This window comes from Microtus oregoni, unplaced genomic scaffold, assembly GCF_018167655.1.
Source record: "Microtus oregoni isolate MIOR12 unplaced genomic scaffold, Mior012 000012F_ref0000307, whole genome shotgun sequence".
NCBI lineage: Eukaryota > Metazoa > Chordata > Mammalia > Rodentia > Cricetidae > Microtus > Microtus oregoni.
In genome coordinates this window covers 34265521-34286342 of record NW_024543071.1, presented here as the reverse complement: position 1 = coordinate 34286342, position 20822 = coordinate 34265521, and the positions used below count along the sequence as shown (strand labels likewise).

At 46.2% G+C, this 20822-nt stretch overlaps 1 protein-coding gene across 1 annotated transcript in view; it reads left to right on the top strand.

The window, feature by feature from the left end:
* Dmrt1 (doublesex and mab-3 related transcription factor 1) overlaps positions 1-20822 on the top strand; it is an 87801-nt gene that overhangs the window by 27410 nt on the left and 39569 nt on the right. Inside the window, exon 3 of the mRNA XM_041662037.1 lies at positions 12119-12402. Coding sequence (XP_041517971.1) covers positions 12119-12402 — 284 coding nt within the window. The remainder of the gene's footprint in view (positions 1-12118; positions 12403-20822) is intronic.

The following is a 20822-nucleotide window of genomic DNA, read 5'->3' as shown; positions in this document are numbered from 1 at the left end:
TAAGGAAGGGCCAGGGCTAGCTAGCTAGAAGTATATATCTCAGTGGAAGAGCACCTTCCTGAGAATGAGGAAGCCGTGGGCTCCGTCAAAAGAAAAGGAAAGAGTAACATGCTTTATCTGAGTGCGGTGACACGTACTTTGCTGTTATAGGTACTTGGGGGGCTGAAGCAGGAGGATCGTAGAATCTAGGAGTTCAAGACCAGCTTAGAAAACTGTTGTACCCTGTCTTATGGCAAAATGAAAGGCTGAGGGGCTGGTAAGATGGTTCAACAGGTAAAGGAACCTACTGCATAAGACTACATATACATATCACACACACACTATCACACACACACACCACCCCTCACACACACACACACACACACACACACCCATGATAATACACATTTTAAATAAAAAAAAAACAGCCACTGAGTTTGGGGATGTAGGCTAGCATCTGGAACCCAGGTTATAGCCTCAGTTTTGGGGTGGAGGGAGGGGAAAAATCGGTAGAAAAGCAAGCAGTAAGCTGGCTGTGATGACACATATTTATAATCTCAGCACCCAGACCGAGGCAGGAGGCTGAGAGGTTAAGGCTAGCCTAGGAATGTGTGTGTGTGTGTGTGTGTGTGTGTGTGTGTGTGTACACGTGTGTTCTAAGTTTCCAGAGTCTGTTCTTCTACTCTTCCCTTGCTGGAAAATAGCCAGTTCTGCCATTCTTTAGTAATACCACAGCCTGTGATGCCAACGAAAACAATGGTAATATGGTTCCACACCTGATTGGCTAAGCTATGTCACTTGTCTCTATGGAAGTTGGTGTCCCAGCCCCTAGGGTGGCATTTGTACAAGTGCCCTCTATACCTCAGCGGTTGACAGTTTGATGCTGGAGCAGGTAGCTTTAAAGACACAGAACCTGGCACCAAGCCACCGTACACAGTTCAGGGTAACTTACGCACCGTGTTTGTGAACAGCACCCGGCAGCTGTGTCCGCTGCAGCCGGCTGACAAAGGTACTGATGCAGCAGAGGCAAATGAGGCCAGCACTGGAGGGGATTGCGTTAAGGATGGACCGGAAGATCCCCAACTGCAGGCTTTGGAGCAGTGACTAGCAGCCTGAGGCCGCATTCTGACCCTTGGTCCCTGCTTTACTCAGCGTTTCTCAGTGAAAAGATGACCGTGACTGTAACGGTCTTGTCACAGCATCTTGAGATGCTTGGCCGCTGTGAATCAAACCTCCAGTCTGAGTGCTAATAGGAGTCATTCAGTCTCTCCCAGACGTAAGGACCATAATGACAGATTCCCTGTCAGCCATCAGCAGGGTTCACATGCCATACTCGTCATGGCTCTCATCCTTTCCTGTGTAGCATAGAGGGCAGTTGCCAGGTCTCCTACCAGGGTTCCTCAGCTGTGGTCCCACTGCCAGTTACCTGTGCCCTGTGTGTCTCTAGATCTGCCTCTTGCATTTAATTCAAGATGGATAAAACAGCTTGTAGGGCCTTCCTTGCAGCTCGCTCTGTAAACGTCATCTCTAAGGTTAATTTTCCGTATTTTATATGATGTCATTTGGTAAAAATGAAGGCTGAAAGAAAGGGTGAGCTTCTGTCTGCAGAAACGACTCTCACTCTAGGGGAGCTTTATTCCGAAGGAAGGGGGAAAGTAAATCCTTTAGGGGACCCATACAGAATCCCAGTTGGCTTATCCCCAGGGGTTTACACTTCTTAGGGCTGTTTCTGAACACTGGTAGCATAGAGGTCTGTCTTCCATGCATAGGGAACATTGAAACTCCCAGAGAAGGTAGTGGTAGAGAAGACATACCAAGGAATGACCAGGCATTTGGCTTCCATGGCTTCAACTGGCAACCCCACCCTCTGTCCTCTCCTGGCTAATACTGAACAGTTGTGTAAATGTAAGGGGATGTGGCCCTGGATGGCCGTTTAAAAATCACTTAAATTCCCAAATCTCATTTTCATCACTGATTGGACCATGATTTCTCCTCCTACATCATGTAAGTGGGGAGCATGCCTGCCCTCAATTTTAAAGTTTCTCTCTCTGTGATCTCCTCTAGTCTACCTTTTCCCAGTCGTGGTATTTAAAGAGCATCATAGACTTTGTGGAGCTCCGTAAAGATTAGAAGGATTAGGAGGTGTAGCCTGTTGGAGGAAGAATGTCACTGGGGATGGGTGGGCTTTGAGGTTTTCCGAAGCCCATACCTGGCCCCGTGTGTCTCTTTCTTGGCCTGCGGACTGAGATGTTACCGCTTCTGCATCAGGTGTGCCGCTATGCTCCCTGCCGTGATGACAGTGGGCTGAAACTGTAAGCAAGCCCTCAGTTAAATGCTTTCTTTTCTGAGTTGCCTTGGTCGTGGTGTCTTTCAACGGCCATAGAACAGCGGCTAAGACATAATTAACCACAAAATAAAAGGACAGGGAGTAGAGAGGGCTTGAGATAATTTCCTATTTGGGCCATCAACTCCCCCGTAATGGAGAGTTGATTATGTTTTATTTTCTTTTTTATTTGAGGGGAGGTAAAACTGTGGAGGTGAGGAAAGTACATTGGGGTGATATTTGAAACAGTCTAAACTGTGGTCCAGCGTGCTTGTAGTGTGTACCCATCCTCTCATGTGGGCTTAGAGTGTAGCACTACGGTCCCAAAGGTCAAACGCTTCCTTCCCAAATTTGGTAAGATGAAATGGTTTGCTGTGCCAGCGCGCAAAGCCTGGAGGTCACAGACTACGCTAGGAGAAATAATTATGTGTTGTAATGGGCAATTACTGATAATGGCCTTCCAGGGTGGCAGAAAATACACAACCCCACCTTCCTGGCTGGAACGAACATTGAATAGCACATTAACTTTATAGCGAGCGGAAAGTTCGGCCCTGAAACTGCAGCCCCCACCCCCACTCCCATATAAATAAAATTCGGTCTCTGGGAAAGCGCTGTAGCAGCACAGCAGCATTTAAGTCAGAAGCAGAGAGGAAGGGGTGGGACGGGGGGGGGGGGGGTGGTGGTGCAGGATTTTGGGAAGGGAAGGAATGGTGGGCCGCGCCCCTCTCCGTTGAATCTGTCACTGAGTCGCGGTCCTTCCTGTTCCCGAGAGTGCACAGAAGGTGGTTGCTGCTCTTCCTGGCACCAGATTTATGTTTGCCATTTAAAACAGCCCTGTCAGGACTGCCTTGTGGGAGAAGCAGATTGTTCCCGCGCGTCCTGATTATGGCTTTAGGGAGTGGTATTCACACTGACTGCATTCAAGGCTACCGTCTGACCTCTGAGAAGGCCAGGAAAAGAGGACTATGCTCCGTTCCAAGTGAGGTTGCCTTTGCTAAGCCCTGCAGGTGCAAGCCAGTCTCCTGTGGCGCCCTAATGAGGAGCACTCTGGACAAGGACTTCGGCGGGAGTTGTCTGCTGGTTTTTTGGCTAGCTGTGCTGTGGTCAAGATAACAGTAATAGCGTTTTCAGAACACTTGCTGTGGGCTGGAGCCTGCATATTAGATATGTAAGGACTTTTTAGACAATTATGCCCGTGTCAGGTATAGGTTCTGGGGTGTGAAACAGTCAGGTTACTTGCATGATGGACAGGTGGCAGGAGATTCCGGATCTGTTTCAGTGGTTTGACTCAGAGTGGGTACTCTTGCCCTGAGGGTCATTGCCTTCCCATCTGTAGCTGTCACAGTGATCCAGGCTTCAGTGTGAGGCTAGAGGTGACTCATTGGGATTTCATTGCTTAGAGAGCCACCTCATAATTGGACACTGGCCTCCAACTGCTGGAAAAAGAAATGTGTAGAAGACAGAAGTTTTCAAACATTTCAATTGCAGAGCCCTTTAGCAGTCTTAAAGATTGCTGAGGGTCTGGAGAACCTTTGTTTATATGGGTCGCATCTGTTGATACCTTACAAAGACTGAAGTTGAGACATTTAAAAGTATCCTAGTCAGCTTTCTGTTACTGCAGCAGAACACTCTGAGGCAGGGTTACTATCACCATGACCACAGCAACTTGGGGAGGAGAGGATTTATTTGGCTTACCCTTCTACATCCCTGTTCAGCATTGAAGGAAGTCAGGACAGGAACTCAAACAGGGCAGGAAACTGGAGGTGGGAGCTGATGCAGAGACCATGCAGGGGAGCTGCTTACTGTCTTGCTTATCATAACTTGCTCAGCCTGCTTTCTTGTAGAACCAGGATCTCCCAGTCCAGGGGTGTCCTCACCCACAGGGTCTTCCAACACTAACCACTAATTAAGAAAATGCCCTACAGGCTTGTCTGTAGCCTGGTCTTGGAGGCACTTTTTTATTTGAGGTCCTGTCCTCTCAGATGACTTCAGCTTGTGTGAAGTTGATGTAAACTTAGCCAGCATAGTGACTAAAAGCAACTGGAGAGGAAAGGGTTTATTGAGCTTACATGTTCCCATAACAGTGCATCAGTGAGAGATACCAGCATGCGTTCAAGCAGGAACCTGGAGGAAGGAACTGAAGCAAAAACCACGGATGGATACTGTTTCCCTGCTGGCTCCCCATACCTGACAAATGGTCATTTTCTAGTTTATAAGAGACTGGGTTTCGCTATGTGGCTCAAGTTAGTCTAGAACTCACTGTGTAGCCAAGATGCCTCAAACTGGTAATCCTCCTGCCTCGGTTTCCTGAGCTCTGTGATTACATGTGTACCTATACAGCACCACTCTGCCTTAGTCTGTGCCCTCCATTATTCCCATTCTTCCCCTCCCTGCCCTGGAGTCTTGAGTTGAACAAAAGCTATGTGAAAGCCTTCTGCTTCACTTCAGATCTCCTTTGGAGACCAGCCTTATGTCACCTATATAACAAAACTTTTTCCCGATGATGAGCATGGCAAGCCAACATCCTGACCCACCATTCCATAATAAGTGGTGGAAGTTTCAAAGATACCTTGGTAATCTTGGTTACCTTGGTGACCATCAAAGTAATTGTCATCTGTTCTGAGCATCTGTTGCTTGCTCCACAGATCAAAGTTGAGCACAAAGCATGGTTAGGAGGCACTAACTCAATTAGCTCCCTGTAATCCTCAGTCATTCTTTCTGAAATGAGACATTACATTTCCATAATTTTGAAACTCTTTCATGAAGCTTCATTGCCTCTCTCTACATCTTGTGACCTCAGTGAGTCTTATTTAATCTGCTCAGACCTACCTAGGACCAAAAATGAACATGGGCTGATCTCTCCTGATGCACCTTCTGGCTCTCTGGGTCAGGGTAGCCCCAGGTTGGCTGTAGCTGTTGTCTTTCCATATACTCTACCTGGCTGTTGGGAGAGTCCCTGGCTGGGAAAACCATCTGAACCATCTGAAAAGGTGTGTGTTACCAATGCTTGGTCTGTAAGGCTGTTTTACTCTATGATCTTCAGGCAAGTTTTGTTTATTAAAATACAAATCAAATATCACTACAGACAGCTACATACCCAAGCCCACCCAGCACTCAGGACAGTTTACAAAACTTGGAACTTGGAGTGTACTGCACAGCCGTCAGGCCGCTCAACAGGTTGAAGGGTTTCCTTTCCAGGTGCCTCCGTTGGCCTGAGCCTTTTCCACACAGCTCAGATTGTCTGTGAGTCTTCTTTTCAGCTTAGCTCCAATTTACTCTGTCATGGAGACATCTAGTGAATCTGCTAAATTTCAGGGACTTCCTGAAGCTGTTGTTTACCTTCCTGCTTAAGGAGATTTCCTGTAGAATGTTTCACTCTCTGAGGAAACTGATAAAACAACAAGTCTCTCTGTTTAGCCTCCTTCATGGCTTGTGTTACTCCATTGTTCCTCAGTGTGCAATCTGATTAATCTGGACATGGGAATGCCTTGCAGGGAATGATTTAAAAAAAAAAAAGCAGGTAGCTACTTTGCCTTCTTGTTCCAGTGAGGAAAACCCCAGCTTCATTCACCCTCATGATCCACAGAATGCCATATTCAAAGGACAGTGTTAAGCAAACAGGGACCTCCTAGTTCTGAGTTCGTATTAGTTGGTTATGTTTCAGATTTACTCATATTTACTGGTGAAGGTTTTTCCTGACTGACAACACATAGTAGCATAAAAGTCTACAAAGTATGGGATTACATATACAAAAAGAAAGATTTCTCTTTTCGTTGTGAATCGAGTACTACAATTGGCAGTGGGAGGTTTGGCTTTCTTTGTGGTCCTTCTCTTCCTTCACACGCCAAAGTGGGTATAGTTCCAAGTTTGAATATAGAGGATGCAGAGTGTGGCAATACTGGGAATCACGACAGCAGAGAGGAGAGGGCAAAGCCTGCACCCACCTTAAAATGAATGACTGGCTAACTACTATTAATATGCTGCCGGCCCGAAGACCAGCATCTAACACTCCAAGATCAATAAGGGTGTTTATCATGTATGGGTATTGATCTCTCATGAAGGAGCGAATCATATTTCACATTGCATATGTTAGTACCAGAAAAACAGTAACAGGACTGTGAAGGCTTGTCAGGGAATGAGATGTTCAAAAGGTGCCGTGTGTGAGCCTCAGAGTGGCAGGTGTTGGCCTCCAAGCTCTAGGCCTGCAGATTGACTAGTGTGGAGACTAGGAACTCAGAGTGGATGCGATGGTACCCACTTCTCTGCCTTCTGCTACTCTTCTAGCTGGATCTAGTCCTCCTGGGATTCCATGCACATTAAGACTGTGCCAGCAGTCACAACTCTCGAGACATCAGATCTGCTGGGTATGGTGTTCCTATAATCATAGCACTTAGAAACTGAGGCCCAAGGATCACAGATTTGAACCTAGGCTAGCTTACATAAGGAGGCCCTCCCCTAAAAACCAAACATGAACGAGTGTTTGGTTAAAGTACAAGACCCTAGGCTCAGTCCCCAGCAGTGGGGAGAAAGAACTAACTTACTATTAACTGTTTGCCTCATGGCCGAGAACCACTGAGTTGATGATCTCATAAAGGGGGTCACTGGGTAAGAAAAGTATCACCTTTACTTGGGCTTGATGCCATGGACTAATCCCTTATTAATAACCTTAAACAGTACTGGCCAGTTTTCAATCCAGAAAGACACAGAGTGGCGTCTAGCTTCAGATTTCTCAACGCAATCATTAAGATATGTCTTTTGCAATCTAGGTCTCTGGTCTTTGTGTCAGTGGTATTGTCTGTAGAGCTTAAAGGACCCTGACATGATGTCGTAGGGTTTCTGTCGATGTGAAGGGGCAGCACAACCGTGGAAGCTCTTACAAAGAAAAACATTTGATTACCTTTTTTTGAAAACATAATTAATTTAACTCTACTTTATGTGCACTGGTATGGTGTTGGGAACTGGAGTTATAGACAACTGTGAGCTGCCATGTGGGTGCTGGGAATTGAACCTGGGTCCTCTGGAGGAGCAGTCAGTGCTCTTAACTGCTGTGCCATCTTGCCCGCCCCTTTAATTACCTTTTAAAGGCAGGCTTTCACCAAGTAGACCTGGCTGGCCTCCAGCTCAGAGAGAGCTGTCTGTGCCTCCCTAGTGCTGGTATTAGAGGTGTCCACTACTGTGCCTGAGTTGGAAATCTTAAATTGAGGGTTTTCACTACTTATTGGGATACTTAGCTTGGCCTACTTAGATGACCTCTCTGTGTTGGGGAGAACACCCTTTGCTACTCCGTGGGGACTCTGCCATGACTGTGGCTGTCATAGGCATAGTGACCATAGGTGTGTACTATAGTGATTTCTTCTCAGGCTGGAGTGCCTACAGCATGAGATCTCAGCATTGCGCAGGCTTGGAAGGGAAACCAACGGCTTTCCTGGTCCTGAGCTGGCAAGAATAAAGGGTGTACATTACTTCCTTCAGGAGACTTCGAAACCATCAGAGCAAGCTTCCTTTGGGGGTCTCAGCACCATTTTCTCCTTCTTCTGATGACCCTCCATGCTACTCTTGCCTGCCAGCCTTGTTTATCTGGTCACTGCTCCTGGAACATTCTTTTCTGTCTTTGTGACTTCATTTTAGCCTCCTTGTGAGTGTTCTCCACCTCCCTAAGTCATTTCCATCTCAGCGCATCCCTTTAGAATCCTGGATAAACCTTTCAGCCCAGTCACGTGGAGAATGTGCATACTATTGGTGTGACAACGGAAATCTTAAAACACAAAAAGAAAGGCTGAGCGTCTCACCCAGTGGTCGTCAAACACCTTACACGTGCAAGGCTCTGGGCTCCACCCCCAGTACCTAAGACTGTGTATTAATCTATCATCTCTCAATCTGTAAAAGAATAAAATGAAAATTAAACAACTGTATTGCTGTGGTTTGAGCCCTGTGTAACACTTAAGTGTTCTGGGTGATGCTATTGCAACTGATTCAGATCTTGCTAAAGCATTGGAACTAATATGTGACTCCTCAGGGGCTGATTTTTGCCAGCGCTGGGGTTTTTCATATAGCAACAGCATGTTCATTAAAGCTGGGAGCTGTGAAACTGTGTTCGACATTGACCAAGTTTCAGTTGGGAACATTGAAATAGAGAATTCTGCGCTGGAGGTGTTCCTTCCTGGTGCAGCGCCTGCTTAGTATGTGCTAAGGCCCTGGTTCAGTCTCTGGCCACACACACACACACACACACACACACACACACACACACCATAAAAACTGATGGTTTAATAGAGATTTAAAAACCCTCTTAGGACATTTAGTCATTGTGTGTGTTATATTTGGGGGGCATGCACTGTTGAGAGCTTATACAGTTTTAATATTCAGATCTTGCTGTGAGACTGAACTTTCTCAACATACACCTCACCTTGCCATTAAAGCTCAGAATAACTTGAAAAAAACAAAACAAAATTCGAATACGGGGAAATGATGGCATCATTAACTGTCAAGTAGCCTTAGAAAAGCTCAGTATGTCTTGACCTGACCTAGCATTTTAAATCTGAGGTTTACTGTTCTGTTTATTGGCGCTATTTTCTTGTTACCTTGAGTGTTATTGCCACCGTTATTTTGTTCCTCCCCAAACTGGCCTTGATGAGAGGAGCTCAGAGATGACAAAGTGTGCTGAGCCTCCGTCTTAGACGCCTGGTGCCTTGGGTTTTGATTTTTTTCTTTAGTTTCCCTCCTTCCTTCCTTCCTTCCTTCCTTCCTTCCTTTCTTCCGTAAGGACATGACTTTTGAGGCACAGGCCCTAAGGTATCTCCAGATTCCTACCACAGGAACAGTTTAAGTATTTAACATGCTTTCCATCAGTGTCTGAGATTGCTTGGGAAATGACCCACCAATACTTAGGCTGGGTGATTAACTACTTAATCTATCCCTTTCATGTTTTAAATGTCTGCCTGATTTGTCATTTTTGAGAAGTTTATGTTGCTTTTGTAAGCAGATAAAGAATAAAGGACCCGTCAGTGAAAGCAAAAGCATTAGCTACCAAAAATGACTGACGATGCCAATGAACTGTTTTACCTTTTTCGATGTGTGTATGTGAGAGACTCCATGTAGTTCTGTGCACTGTTTGTGTTCTTGGTGCCTACAGAAGGCAGAAGAGGGCATTGGATCCCCTGGAGTTGGAGTTGCAGGCAGTTATGAGATGCTGTGGGTGCTGAGAACTGAACTTAGATTCTATACAAGAGCAGCAAGTGCTCTTAACCCATGAGCCTTCTCTCCAGCCCCCAACATTGTTGTTTCATGTATGAAAATAGTGCGGAGGAGAGAAGAAAGAAAAGAAACAGACTGTGGCTTGCCAGTGCAGTTGCGGGAGCCTATGGTGGATGGATTTGGATCCTCTCACGAAAAGGAGGTTGCAGTTTTTAAAATAAGGCTGTACAGAGGCTCCAGTTAAAGACTAGACCCAAGCCTGGTTTGCTCCTTGAGTGCACACAGCCTTCCTTGTGTGTTTTCTCTCCCTCCTTCTACACATTTGTCCAGGACCATCCCTCCCTCCGAGTGCTTTTGGACTACACATCGTGCTGGAAATTTCTCTGGGAGCCTCTTCTTCACGCCTTGATATATTGGACCCTTCTTTGTCACAACTATGAAGTAGCAAGAGCTTGTGGTTCAAGCTTCAGTTTTTGTCTCGTGTTTATACTACTTAAAAACTACTGCTTACTGCTCTCTTTAGTTAAAAACGCTTGCTGGGGAGCTGGAGAGATGGCTCAGAGGTTAAGAACATTGCCTGCTCTTCCAAAGGTCCTGAGTTCAATTCCCAGCAACCACATGGTGGCTCACAACCATCTGTAACGGGGTCTGGTGCCCTCTTCTAGCCTGCAGTCATACACACAGACAGAATATTGTATACAAAATAAATAAATATTAAAAAAAATGCTGCTTTGGGTCTGGTATTTATTATATTAGGCATAGGGGGCGCGTGGCATGATGCTCCTTGCAGGATCATTTGGCTGTTTGCAGCCATCGTGTGTCTCTGCTTGCTTGCTTGCTTGCTCTAAGCTACTTAGCAGGTCAGATGTGGTGGCTTCCTTCGCACAACAGAAAATCCCAGAGAGCTGTCTTCATCTTGACCGGCTCCGGATTTGTGTGGTTTCTGAGCGTGGATTGACACAGCAGTGGCACCCTCTACCATCTCTGTCACCTTTGCTTCTGGGGAGCTGCACCTGCTTTCCTTAGTGCCTGCCTTAGCTCCACCCCATTGCTGGGTAGTGATTCCAGGTCTCTGCTGCCAGTCTCGGTAGCTTCCAGGAAGTCTTCCTTGCCTTCACTTAGCCCTGTACCTCATGCCCAGTGTCGAGATTAACCAGAACATGCCCCTGCCTCCCTCTACCACAGGCAGACTCCTACTCTTCACCCCTTTCTCTTCAGTCCTGATGTCCCATCCTCCGCCAGTTCTTTCTGTTTTCATGTCCCACATTTGGGGCGTAATGTGGTCTCTGTCTGAAATTGTATTGCTTGCTAGTTGGTCCTTCTCAACTCCTTCACTTTTCCCAAGAATTTCCATCAGGTGGAACTCCATCCACTAACTCGGAAATCTTCATTGTATCCTATTACATCCCATCTTGAAACTGGATAAAGGCTTCTCAGCCTGCCTTCCAGCCCAGTCCGTCCCTGCTTTTATTCTGTCACTCCATCTTCTGCCTTCATCTCTTTGCCCATGTTCTTTTCTCCTCATTTTCCAGCTTCTGTTTTACTTACCTCCCCGACCCCATCACTCTGCTAGGCCTTGAACTCCAAGCCTCACCTCAGCTCTCTCCTTCCTTCTCCAGGGTGTGGCGCAAAGGTTGAATTTGTCCCTAAACTACAAGTTAAATCTTCCCTTCCTCTGACTTTACATAGTAGTTTATGGGTGCTGTGGTTATACTGGTGACCAAATGATTGCAAATCCCATTGCTGCTTTCGCCCTACGCTGCAGGCTCCCCGTGGGTAGTACAGGTGATGCTCCTGCCGCTTCAGGGACTGGCTCGTCTCTTAGAACATTGTGTGAGTGGATGTCCATTGGACCGAGGCCAGAGGCATTAGTCCAGTCTCTCATTTAGACAGGATACAATGGAAGCCCTCCTCCATCTCAGCTGAAGAATCAGCAGCTATAGCTTGTCACCGGAATCTCCAGATTCTTGGCGGATCCTGATGAATGTGATGGGCTGACTAATTACCCTTTGGGGGCTAAACGGAGTCTCTTCTCAATTATGGGAAAAAGCTTTATTGCGACACAGCATTGATTTGGCTGGTCCACCAAAGTTCAAGTAGTGCTAACTGTACTTTTGCAGAACAAGTTGTTCTATTCCAGGTCCATACTCTGGTCTCTACTAAAGAATAGAGTATCCACCATGGAAGGACATAAAGGAAACAGTGTGTGCTCAAACCCAGCGCCTTGCTGAGTTCCTGGGGTGACAGTAGGTTTATCACATGGTAAGAATTCGTAGACAGGTTCACTAGATTTGATCTTCAGTTTCATGACATTTGTGTTGGGGTATGTGAGGTACGTCAGGCTTTATGTCACTTAATCCACCTCTAAAGTAATTTGGTATTCTTAATAAAAACAACATGGCCAAGGGTCTTTCAGCTGTGACACCAGCAGGAAGCCAGCCTTGGACCCCTCCCCTTGGGGCTGAAGCAGATGGCTGCTCCCTTGCATGGCCAGGTTCTTTACTCAGCTTGAAGGAAATCGTTCAGGCGTAGCTAAGGTTTAGAGGACAAGGATTGTGAACCCCCCCCCCCCCCCCATGTTAAATCTTACACCGTCTTTTTCTTTTCTCCTTTCCGTTTCAGAGGGACGCATGGTCATCCAGGATATTCCTGCTATCACCAGCAGAGGGCATGCGGAGAACGCACCGGACCTGGTGTCAGACCCCGCCTACTACAGCAGCTTTTACCAGCCATCTCTGTTTCCTTACTACAACAACCTGTACAACTACCCGCAGTACTCGATGGCCCTGTCTGCTGAGTCCTCCTCTGGGGAGGTGGGAAATCCCCTTGGGGGATCTCCTGTGAAGAACAGCCTGCGGAGTCTGCCAGCACCTTACGTGCCCGCGCAGACTGGAAACCAGTGGCAGGTATGACCCAGAGAATGGGGTATGCGAAGCACACATGTATATAAGATGTCTACGCATGCACGCATGTGCCATGCACATGACCCAGAGTTAATGGGATATGCAAAACACACATGCATGTAAAATGCACACACATGCACACATGTGCCATGCACATGCCCAGATAAGCACACATGTAGTCACAGTATGGAAAGCACATTGGTTTTTCTTTCCATCTGTTGATAATGTTATTTAACTCCAGAGTTTGACTGAAGGGACTCGGAAGGGAGTATGCATGCATCTGGGCTCCTTTTCAGTTTTAGCTTTTTTCACATTGTCATTTTGCAGCAGTACCCAGCTGGCCAGCATTAGATGTCTCTGTGGTCCCACCTCCTCCAGCCTTCCCCATTTGGGGGCCGCTTAGACTATATTAGGTGCAGCATCCTGGGTGCAGAATGAAGTCCTCTCTCTGCAAATTTTTACCCTAGGAGAGAAAGGATTATGATGGATGTGTTTGAACGGCTTAAAGGTTTGAAAGGAAATTCCATTGTGTTGCGAAGGCCCAGTAACATACGTGGGTGTTTTTTAGAAATGGATATCAGTATTTCAGAGCACGCGCGCGCACGCGCGCGCGCACGCACACACACACACACACACACTCACACACATATTATTAAAATAGTGTGCAGCCAAGCTTTCAACATTTGGAGCAAAACAGTGTTTTGCCTCATTGAGGAAAGAGCTTTCCCGGTTCTGTTTCTAAGGGTGAAGCCATTTCCATCAGATCATTCATTGTGTTCGCACCAGAAGCACTCCGAGGCTTGGAGTAGCTGAGAGGTGAGACCCACACCATCAGGCCGCAGAAGAGGCTGTGATTCTTCAAGAACTGTGCTCACCATGACCGTGTGAACATGCCCTAGGCTTTCTCAGCAAGGGTTTGATTTCAGTACAGTGTAACATATATCCAGGAGTTAGTGCAAATCTTGGATGCCCTCTTTGCCCCTTATTTTCTTAGCTTTATTGAAGTATAATTGACAAATTGGATGCATTCGTACTGTACAGTGTGGTGTCCTGAAGTGTGTGTACACTGTGCGTTGTTTATCACAGTTGGGTTAATGAAGGCACCGCCTGTGTGTGTGCTTGCATTCACCTGAGGTTCAGTCTGCATTTTTCAGATGTGAAGCATTATTGAATATAACTACCACATTGTGCATTCAACTTCCAGAACTTAAAAACTGAAAGTAAAAGCTTTAATGTATGTCTCTCCACTTCTCTAACCCCAAGTCTCTGGAAGTCAGCATTGCAAATTTCTGTTTCCTAGAGTCAAGGGAGGTTTTGTTTTTTTTTTTTTTGAATGGTCTTTCTAAAACATTATGACCTGACATTTTCCTCTAACCAAGTCTGTTTCATTCATCCCCCCTTTTTTTGAAGTGAAGGAATTATTAATATTCAAGTCATCCCACTTTAGAGATTCTCTTGCTACGCTCAGAGATCTGACTAGCCCCGTGAACTACAGATTTCTCTTAAGTTTTCCGTATGCTTTACATTTTTGTGTGTGCATGCATGCTTGCATGTTTGCATCTGTGTAGTCAGGTACACAGGCACATAGAGTGTGTGTGCGGGCAGAGGCCAGAGGTTGACCTTGGGTGTCTTTCTCAATCACTCCACACCTTATCCAGCGAGCGTGAACTACAGATTTCTCTTAAGTTTTCCGTATGCTTTACATTTTTGTGTGTGCATGCATGCTTGCATGTTTGCATCTGTGTAGTCAGGTACACAGGCACATAGAGTGTGTGTGCGGGCAGAGGCCAGAGGTTGACCTTGGGTGTCTTTCTCAATCACTCCACACCTTATCCAGCGAGGACACGTCTCTCTCTTGAATGCACGTATTTGGCTAGTATTATCAGCCATTTTGCTCTTGGGATTTCCTGTCTCTGCTCTTCTGTGAGGGGGCTATGGAAAGGCCACCATGCCTGCCTGACTTTTTTTTTACATGGGTCTCCAAGATCCGCTCCTCCTGCTTATACAGTCAGCACTTGTATTGTTTCCTCAGCCCCACACTGTATTTTTTGGAGGGAGACTTAAAACTTGTGGGTGTTAGAATTGAGAGGTATTGTGAGGATAATGGGGGTCTGGTGGACCTCCAGATGGACCTCTTCAGACCTTTCTAGCATGGTAGATTTATGGTTTGGAGAAGGTTTTCAGTTGGATTCTGTTGACAGTTCTCTTCCTGTGGGGAGAAAGAAACATCTTAAAAAATTTAAAGAAGCCAGGACCTGGTGATGCACTCCTTTAACCCCAGTGCTCAGGGCAGAGACAGGCAGATCTCCCTGTTCAAGGCTAGCCTGATCTACAGAGCAAGTTCCAGGACAGCTAGGGCTACACAGAGAAACCCTGTCTTGTAAAACAAACAAACAAACAAACAAGATTTAAACAAAGCAGACCTTCTTGCTGGTCCTGCAGAGACCCTGGGATATCAGTTGCTACTGGCCGGTCTGGCTATTCTGTTTCTAGCCTTTGGTAATTGGGTAGTTGGGTGTGTCTGTGAACCTGATAGGTTAATTGATAAAGCCCGGCAGAAAGACAGCTATCTCCATTTGCACCTTTGTCACGTCCTCTAAACCAGCGGGTCTCTTCCTTTTGTCAGAACCCCTGTGACAGCTGTTAGTTCCTGCCTCTCTTTTCTGCCAAGGACCAGCAAAGTCGCGTGTGAGGTCTTAGTTCAACCGGGAGACGGGCCACTCGCCAGGAGCATCTTGCTGGAGCCTGGCAGGTCCCTCCTGTTGTGCTCTAGGTGACACCACCCTTTCCCTCACGCAGAAGGGGGAAGGAATCTGCTGTGAGACGCTTCACTTAGACACACATACAAGCCAACCAGAGTGGGAGGGGAAACTCCTGAATGCTTACTTCCTCTCTAGGTCTCTGGGGACGGCATCCTGGAATTCCAGAGCATGCGCCTCTGTGAACACCACCATGCATGCTGAGAAAGGCTTTAATGGCTTCTGGTCTGTCTCCAGCCTGCAGAGATTTGTGGCCCAATCATAGATTCCTGTCCTGTTCTGAAACAGGAATAACATTTGTGACGCTGGAACAAACTCACGATGAATGGCGGCTTCCGCTGACCAGCAGCTCAATTTCGCTTCTGCATTTAATTGCCTGCAAAAGCTGTTTATTGCCTTGTGCACTCCTCCACGGCAACATTATCTCTTAAATAAACATGTTGTACCTGGTTGACAAGGGAGAGGTGCATATCAAGTGAGCAGAAATAAATATGGGAGGACTCAGAGCCCTGCCTGAGATCTCCTTCAGGCTCGCAGCTGGCGCTCTTTTGTTGGCTCTTTCCAAACTTGTGCCACCAGACGTCTGGGTTCACGTTCCCACCGCAGTCAGGGCGTGGTCAGATGACAGCCTTAGGGGTTGCATTCCTCTGGTGGTTACTTTGGTCTCCATCTGAGTCATCCCGTGGTAATGGTTGTCCACTGACAGCTATGCATCTCACTGGAATTCATGTATGTGTTAAATAAACATACACCGGGGACCGCTGCACACTAGGATTGACTGCCAAATGAAGTAGGTAGAAAAGCACAGCAGGGTAACCGCAGTTAACAATAGTTCATGCATTTTAAAAATAGCGAGAAGAGACATGTTGGCTAGATATGCTGATGACCCTAATATGGTCCTTGCACGTTGTGTCTATATATGGAAAAAACACGAAGAAATGGTGAGAATAGCCTTTATAGATAGCCCTTGGTTTGAACCGAGATGTAGGCAGGAAGGGAAATGAATTCTGGCATATGACACTGGGCATAAAGATGCCTAAAGCGGATGATCCTGGGATGATGCTCCAGCCCTCTCAGCTTGCTGAGGGCCAGAAGACCAGGCTGGTGTTTTAAAAAGCTGACTGTGACTGTTTACCTGCTTCCGTATGTTCTTCACCCCGCATACCAACAACCTGAGCAGGCCCTTGGCTTCACACTAACTCCTTTTCTAGTGTAGCTTAGCTCTGGGACAACCATGTTAACGTATGGTGGAAAGAAGTGAGTTTCCAAGCACAGGCTGTGTGGACATAGCCGGACCCCTACCTTCTCCACCACAGTGCAGTGTCTTTCCCGCAGGAAGTGTGGCTGTGTGAAGGCACATCTTAGATCCACTCTAGTTCCCAGGAAAAGTTAAAATTAATAATCCTTAAATCATTTAATGTGTGTGTTGTCTGCTTTTATTTATTATTATTAATATATTTATATATCAGCCTATTAATATATAACATAAATATACGTTATTTTTAAAATATTTATCAATGTATTGTATATAATATATTAGCATAAAATATTAATATATATATGGATGGAGAAAGATGCAAAGGATCTCTATCTGTGGCCCTGAGTGTCCTAGAACTCTCTATGTAGACCAGTTTGGCCTTTAACGCACAGAGATATGTCTGCCTCTGCCTCCAGGTGCTGGGATTAAAGGAGTACGCCACCAAGCCTGGCTTTTGTTTATGTTTCCAAGGACAGAGTGTCCCTATATAACCCAGGCTGCCCTTGAACTTAGATGTCCACCTCCTGTCTTAGCCTTCTAAGTGTTGGGGTTACAGATATGTAAAAATAGACCTCTCTCTCAGATACTCTCTTTTTTTGTGGGGGAAGAGGAGTACTCTTGAATTTAAAAATGATAATAGCAGGGGGAAGACAGGAGAACGTAAGGCCCTTTTCCTGGGCTGGGAAGGTTGGTCCAACTTCTCGGAGGAGTCTGACCAGGTCGTTTCATCCCAGCCAAGCATCCTTTTTACAGTCTTGCTGTTTATGAGCTGTCTGCCCATCCTGTGGCCCACACGGTCACCAGCAGGTTCGACTTCTCCCACTTTCTTTTCTAGAACCCGTTTCTTTTCCTAGAATCCAGTGGTCATATAGGCGACTTTTCTGTTGCTGTGATAAGACGCCATGTCCAAGGCAACTCAGAAAAGGAAGCGTTTAATTGGCTTATGGATCTAGAGGGCTATAGTCTGTGATGGTAGAGCCGAGGCATGGTGGCGGGAACAGATGAGAACTCCTGTCTCGAACCACAAGCAGGAGGCAGAGAGCTAAGCATGGCATTGGCCTTTAGAACCCTAAAGCCTGCCGCCCCCCCCCCATGACATTCCCCCTCCAGCAAGGCCACCCCTCCTAATCCTCCACAGCCACCAACTGGAGACAAAGTGTCCAGATGCTCAGGATTTATGGGAGACATCTCATTGGAACCTCCACATCTACTGTCTGATTGGTGGTGGACACTGGCTTTTTTTTTTTGTCATAGAGAAGCCGGCAGCATTAACACACCATCAAGGGAATTTATAAGCATATATGCAGTTTTCGGGGTCTTCAAGCTAACCACCATAATTTGGTTTCTTAAAGATTAAACACAGAGACCTAACTCGGCTGATGCCTGAAGGATTTATTTTAATTCATGTTCCGTTGCTGTCATGTGTATTTATTTTATATCTTACGTATTCATTAATTCTAGTAATCTTATCGTTGCGTGTTTTTTTTTTTTTACCTTCTAGTAGGCGGTCATTTCTGTTGAAAACATGAACTTTTCTCATGTGTGTTTTTAGTACACACTCAGATGACACTGGTGGATAAAATGTTACTGCTCTGTGGCTCAGGGAGAAATATGCTGGGCTCAGAGGGGTGGGGCTGAGGAAGGCCCATTTTTACAGAGTACCCCAGTAACCAAAGTGGATCCCAGAGGAAAGTTGAGCTGGCTTTAGGGAACCTGGGGGCAGGAGGTGGGGAGCAGGCGACCCTGACTCAAGACAACAAGGGATGGAATAACACAGCCTTCTCCGGTCTTGTTCCTCCATTCAAGAGATAAAACCAAGACTCAAGGAAACAAAGTCGCTTGGCACTATCACGTCACTGGTTAGTGGGAAGCTGGAACAACAGGCTTTGCCGACTTTGGAGGACTCTTCCTTCCCAGAATGCCTCTGTTGTCTGTGCAGGGCGCAGCGCATTTGTTAGTCTTTGAATCCAGCCTGGAGACTGTAATGACACTGAATATGGTGCCTCTTAGGCTTGTTTCTCGACACATGTTGAGACACACACACACACACACACACACACACACACACACACACACGGGAGGGCTGAACTACATTTAGGGAAACCTGTTTTCATTTATTCTTGAGTCATTTGATGTGACCTGTTCCCATGATAGTCGTGGAGGGGAATGGGGCTCTTCATGCCATTTATGAGTTGGGGGTACCCGCCAGGAGCCCCCAGTCTGCACTGGAATCTTTAAACAGTTTGAGGAAAGTGTGTGAACGTGTACCTTTGTGCCCACCTGGAGGGTGGCTCTGGACAACCTCACCTTGCCCTGAAAGCAGTGTGTCATGTTCAGTTCTCATAAGATAGCCTTCATACTGCTGATTTATGCTAAAAGTATCCTAATGTTTCTGACAGCTCATGTGTGACATGAATATAATCCATATTTCTTAAAGCAGCTAATCCAAGTACTGCTGATAGGGCTATATCTCTCGAAATCTGCCACAGAGATTCTGATGGTAACATATTGTTTCTGGGTCACTAGCTTCGTCTAAAACAGAAGGTTGGAACAGAGTAGCAAAGGTTAATTAAGTTTGTCCATCATGGCAGGAACACATATGGATGACTCTGAAGCATTTTGCTCTAAAATCAAAGTTCCTGAACGTGCGGTTGCTGGCGTCTTCGCCTCTCATATTCAAACGATCCAAGATGAAGTTTCTTAACTTGATGCAGAGAAGTGGAAAGAGCTGGGCTCTTGAAATGTGGTGTTAGCAAGTCACCCTTTAAATAAGCAAGTATCTCCATTGAGATTGGGAAGGTGTCTTGGGTCAGTGGAAGAAATCGGGAGCTCTGGACAGTTCGCCTCCAGCCTTCCTTTTTTTCCTCTTTGCCTGAGTAGAACCAAGCTCTTTTTTGGCATCGTCTCCCTATGTTGATGGCTTTTAAGTCCTCAGGATACAGTGAGACAACAGGACAAGTCTCTTGTATCCTTCAGCAAATGCTCACTGTCTTACTCTGACGTTTCCTTATTCCTCTAGTCCATAGCTGGTAGTTTCTCAGGGTACTAACATCAAGAGTATCTCCTAGCCCGTTGCCACAGTCTGCAGAGTTGCTCTACCGTGCCACCAGACGGTCAGTGTGCCAGCAACTTGGGAAGCCATATGTCTGCATAATTATTAGCCAGGTGTTTTAAGATGAAATTTGTCCTCTCTTTTCTTCCAGCTATTTTGTTGACTTTTTAAAATATAATTGGTACTGGCATTTATGCCTGGCTCTGTGTGAATTGGGTTGAAAGGTTAGGGTTGGAATTTTCTTTTATTTTTAATTCTCTCTTCCCTCCCTCCCTCCCTCTTGCTCTCTTTCTCCCTCTCTCCCTCCCTCCCCCTCCCTTCCTCCCTCCCTCCCCCCTGCTCTCTTTCTCCCCTGTCGTTTGTGCCCATTTCTGTTGGTGCATGTGCTCACGCGCACAAGTATACAGACGAGGAAGTTGTCAGGTGTCCCGTTCCATCACAGTTGGCTTTGTTCACTTGAGACAAGGACTCTCACTCAATCTAGAGGTAGGCTTGTGTCCATCAAGTACCTTTAATTCCTGTCTCGGCTTTCCCCATTCCCCACCGGCACTGGGGTTATAGGTATACCAGTAACCACTCCTGGCTGATTTTTTTGTGGGGTTTAAACTCAGGTCCTAGTGTTTGTGTAACATGTGCCTTTCCCTACACCATCTTTCTAGCCCTAGATCGTGAATCATACAAACACAAGCGTCTGTCTCTAGAGCCCAGAGGATTCTTTGTAGAATTTGCAAGGATGATAAAGGCCCTAAGGTAGTTAGTCCTAGCTACGTAGGCAGCCAGCCCTCTCTTTCATTAACCCCCTGGAATATACCAAAACCTTAGAGGTCCCAGGGAAAGGGAACATTTTAGATTCTACTTGGTTGTTTCTTTCTAACTAAGTACCTGTTTTTGAAATTCCCCTTTACCTGGTTAACAACATCAGTGTCTTGAATGCTTTAGACCGAGACCTACAGTGAGTGTGCTTCCACGTGTCTTCAGGTACACAGACGCTCACAGTTGGCGATTCTACCTACTGTCCACACACTGTTCGTATGGATTTGGCATTCCCTTTTGTCCTCTGGTCTTGCTGATCTTGAATTTCTGAGCTCAAGAGATTCTCCTGTTTGAGCCCTCCAAGTTGTGTGTGGATGGCAACTGGATTATTTCAGGGCCTGATGAGTGGCAGTTCTGTATTTTGGAAAACACAGTCTAAGAAGTGCCACCAATGAAAATAGTGAGAACACTGAAAAGCATGCATTTGGGTCTTTAAGTTAGCAGTATCCACAGATTACCTGCTTTTATGGTGATGTCAAGCACTGTAGACCACTTACAAGATATCCAGATGTGATCCTGAAGTCCCATGGGGTGTCCCTTC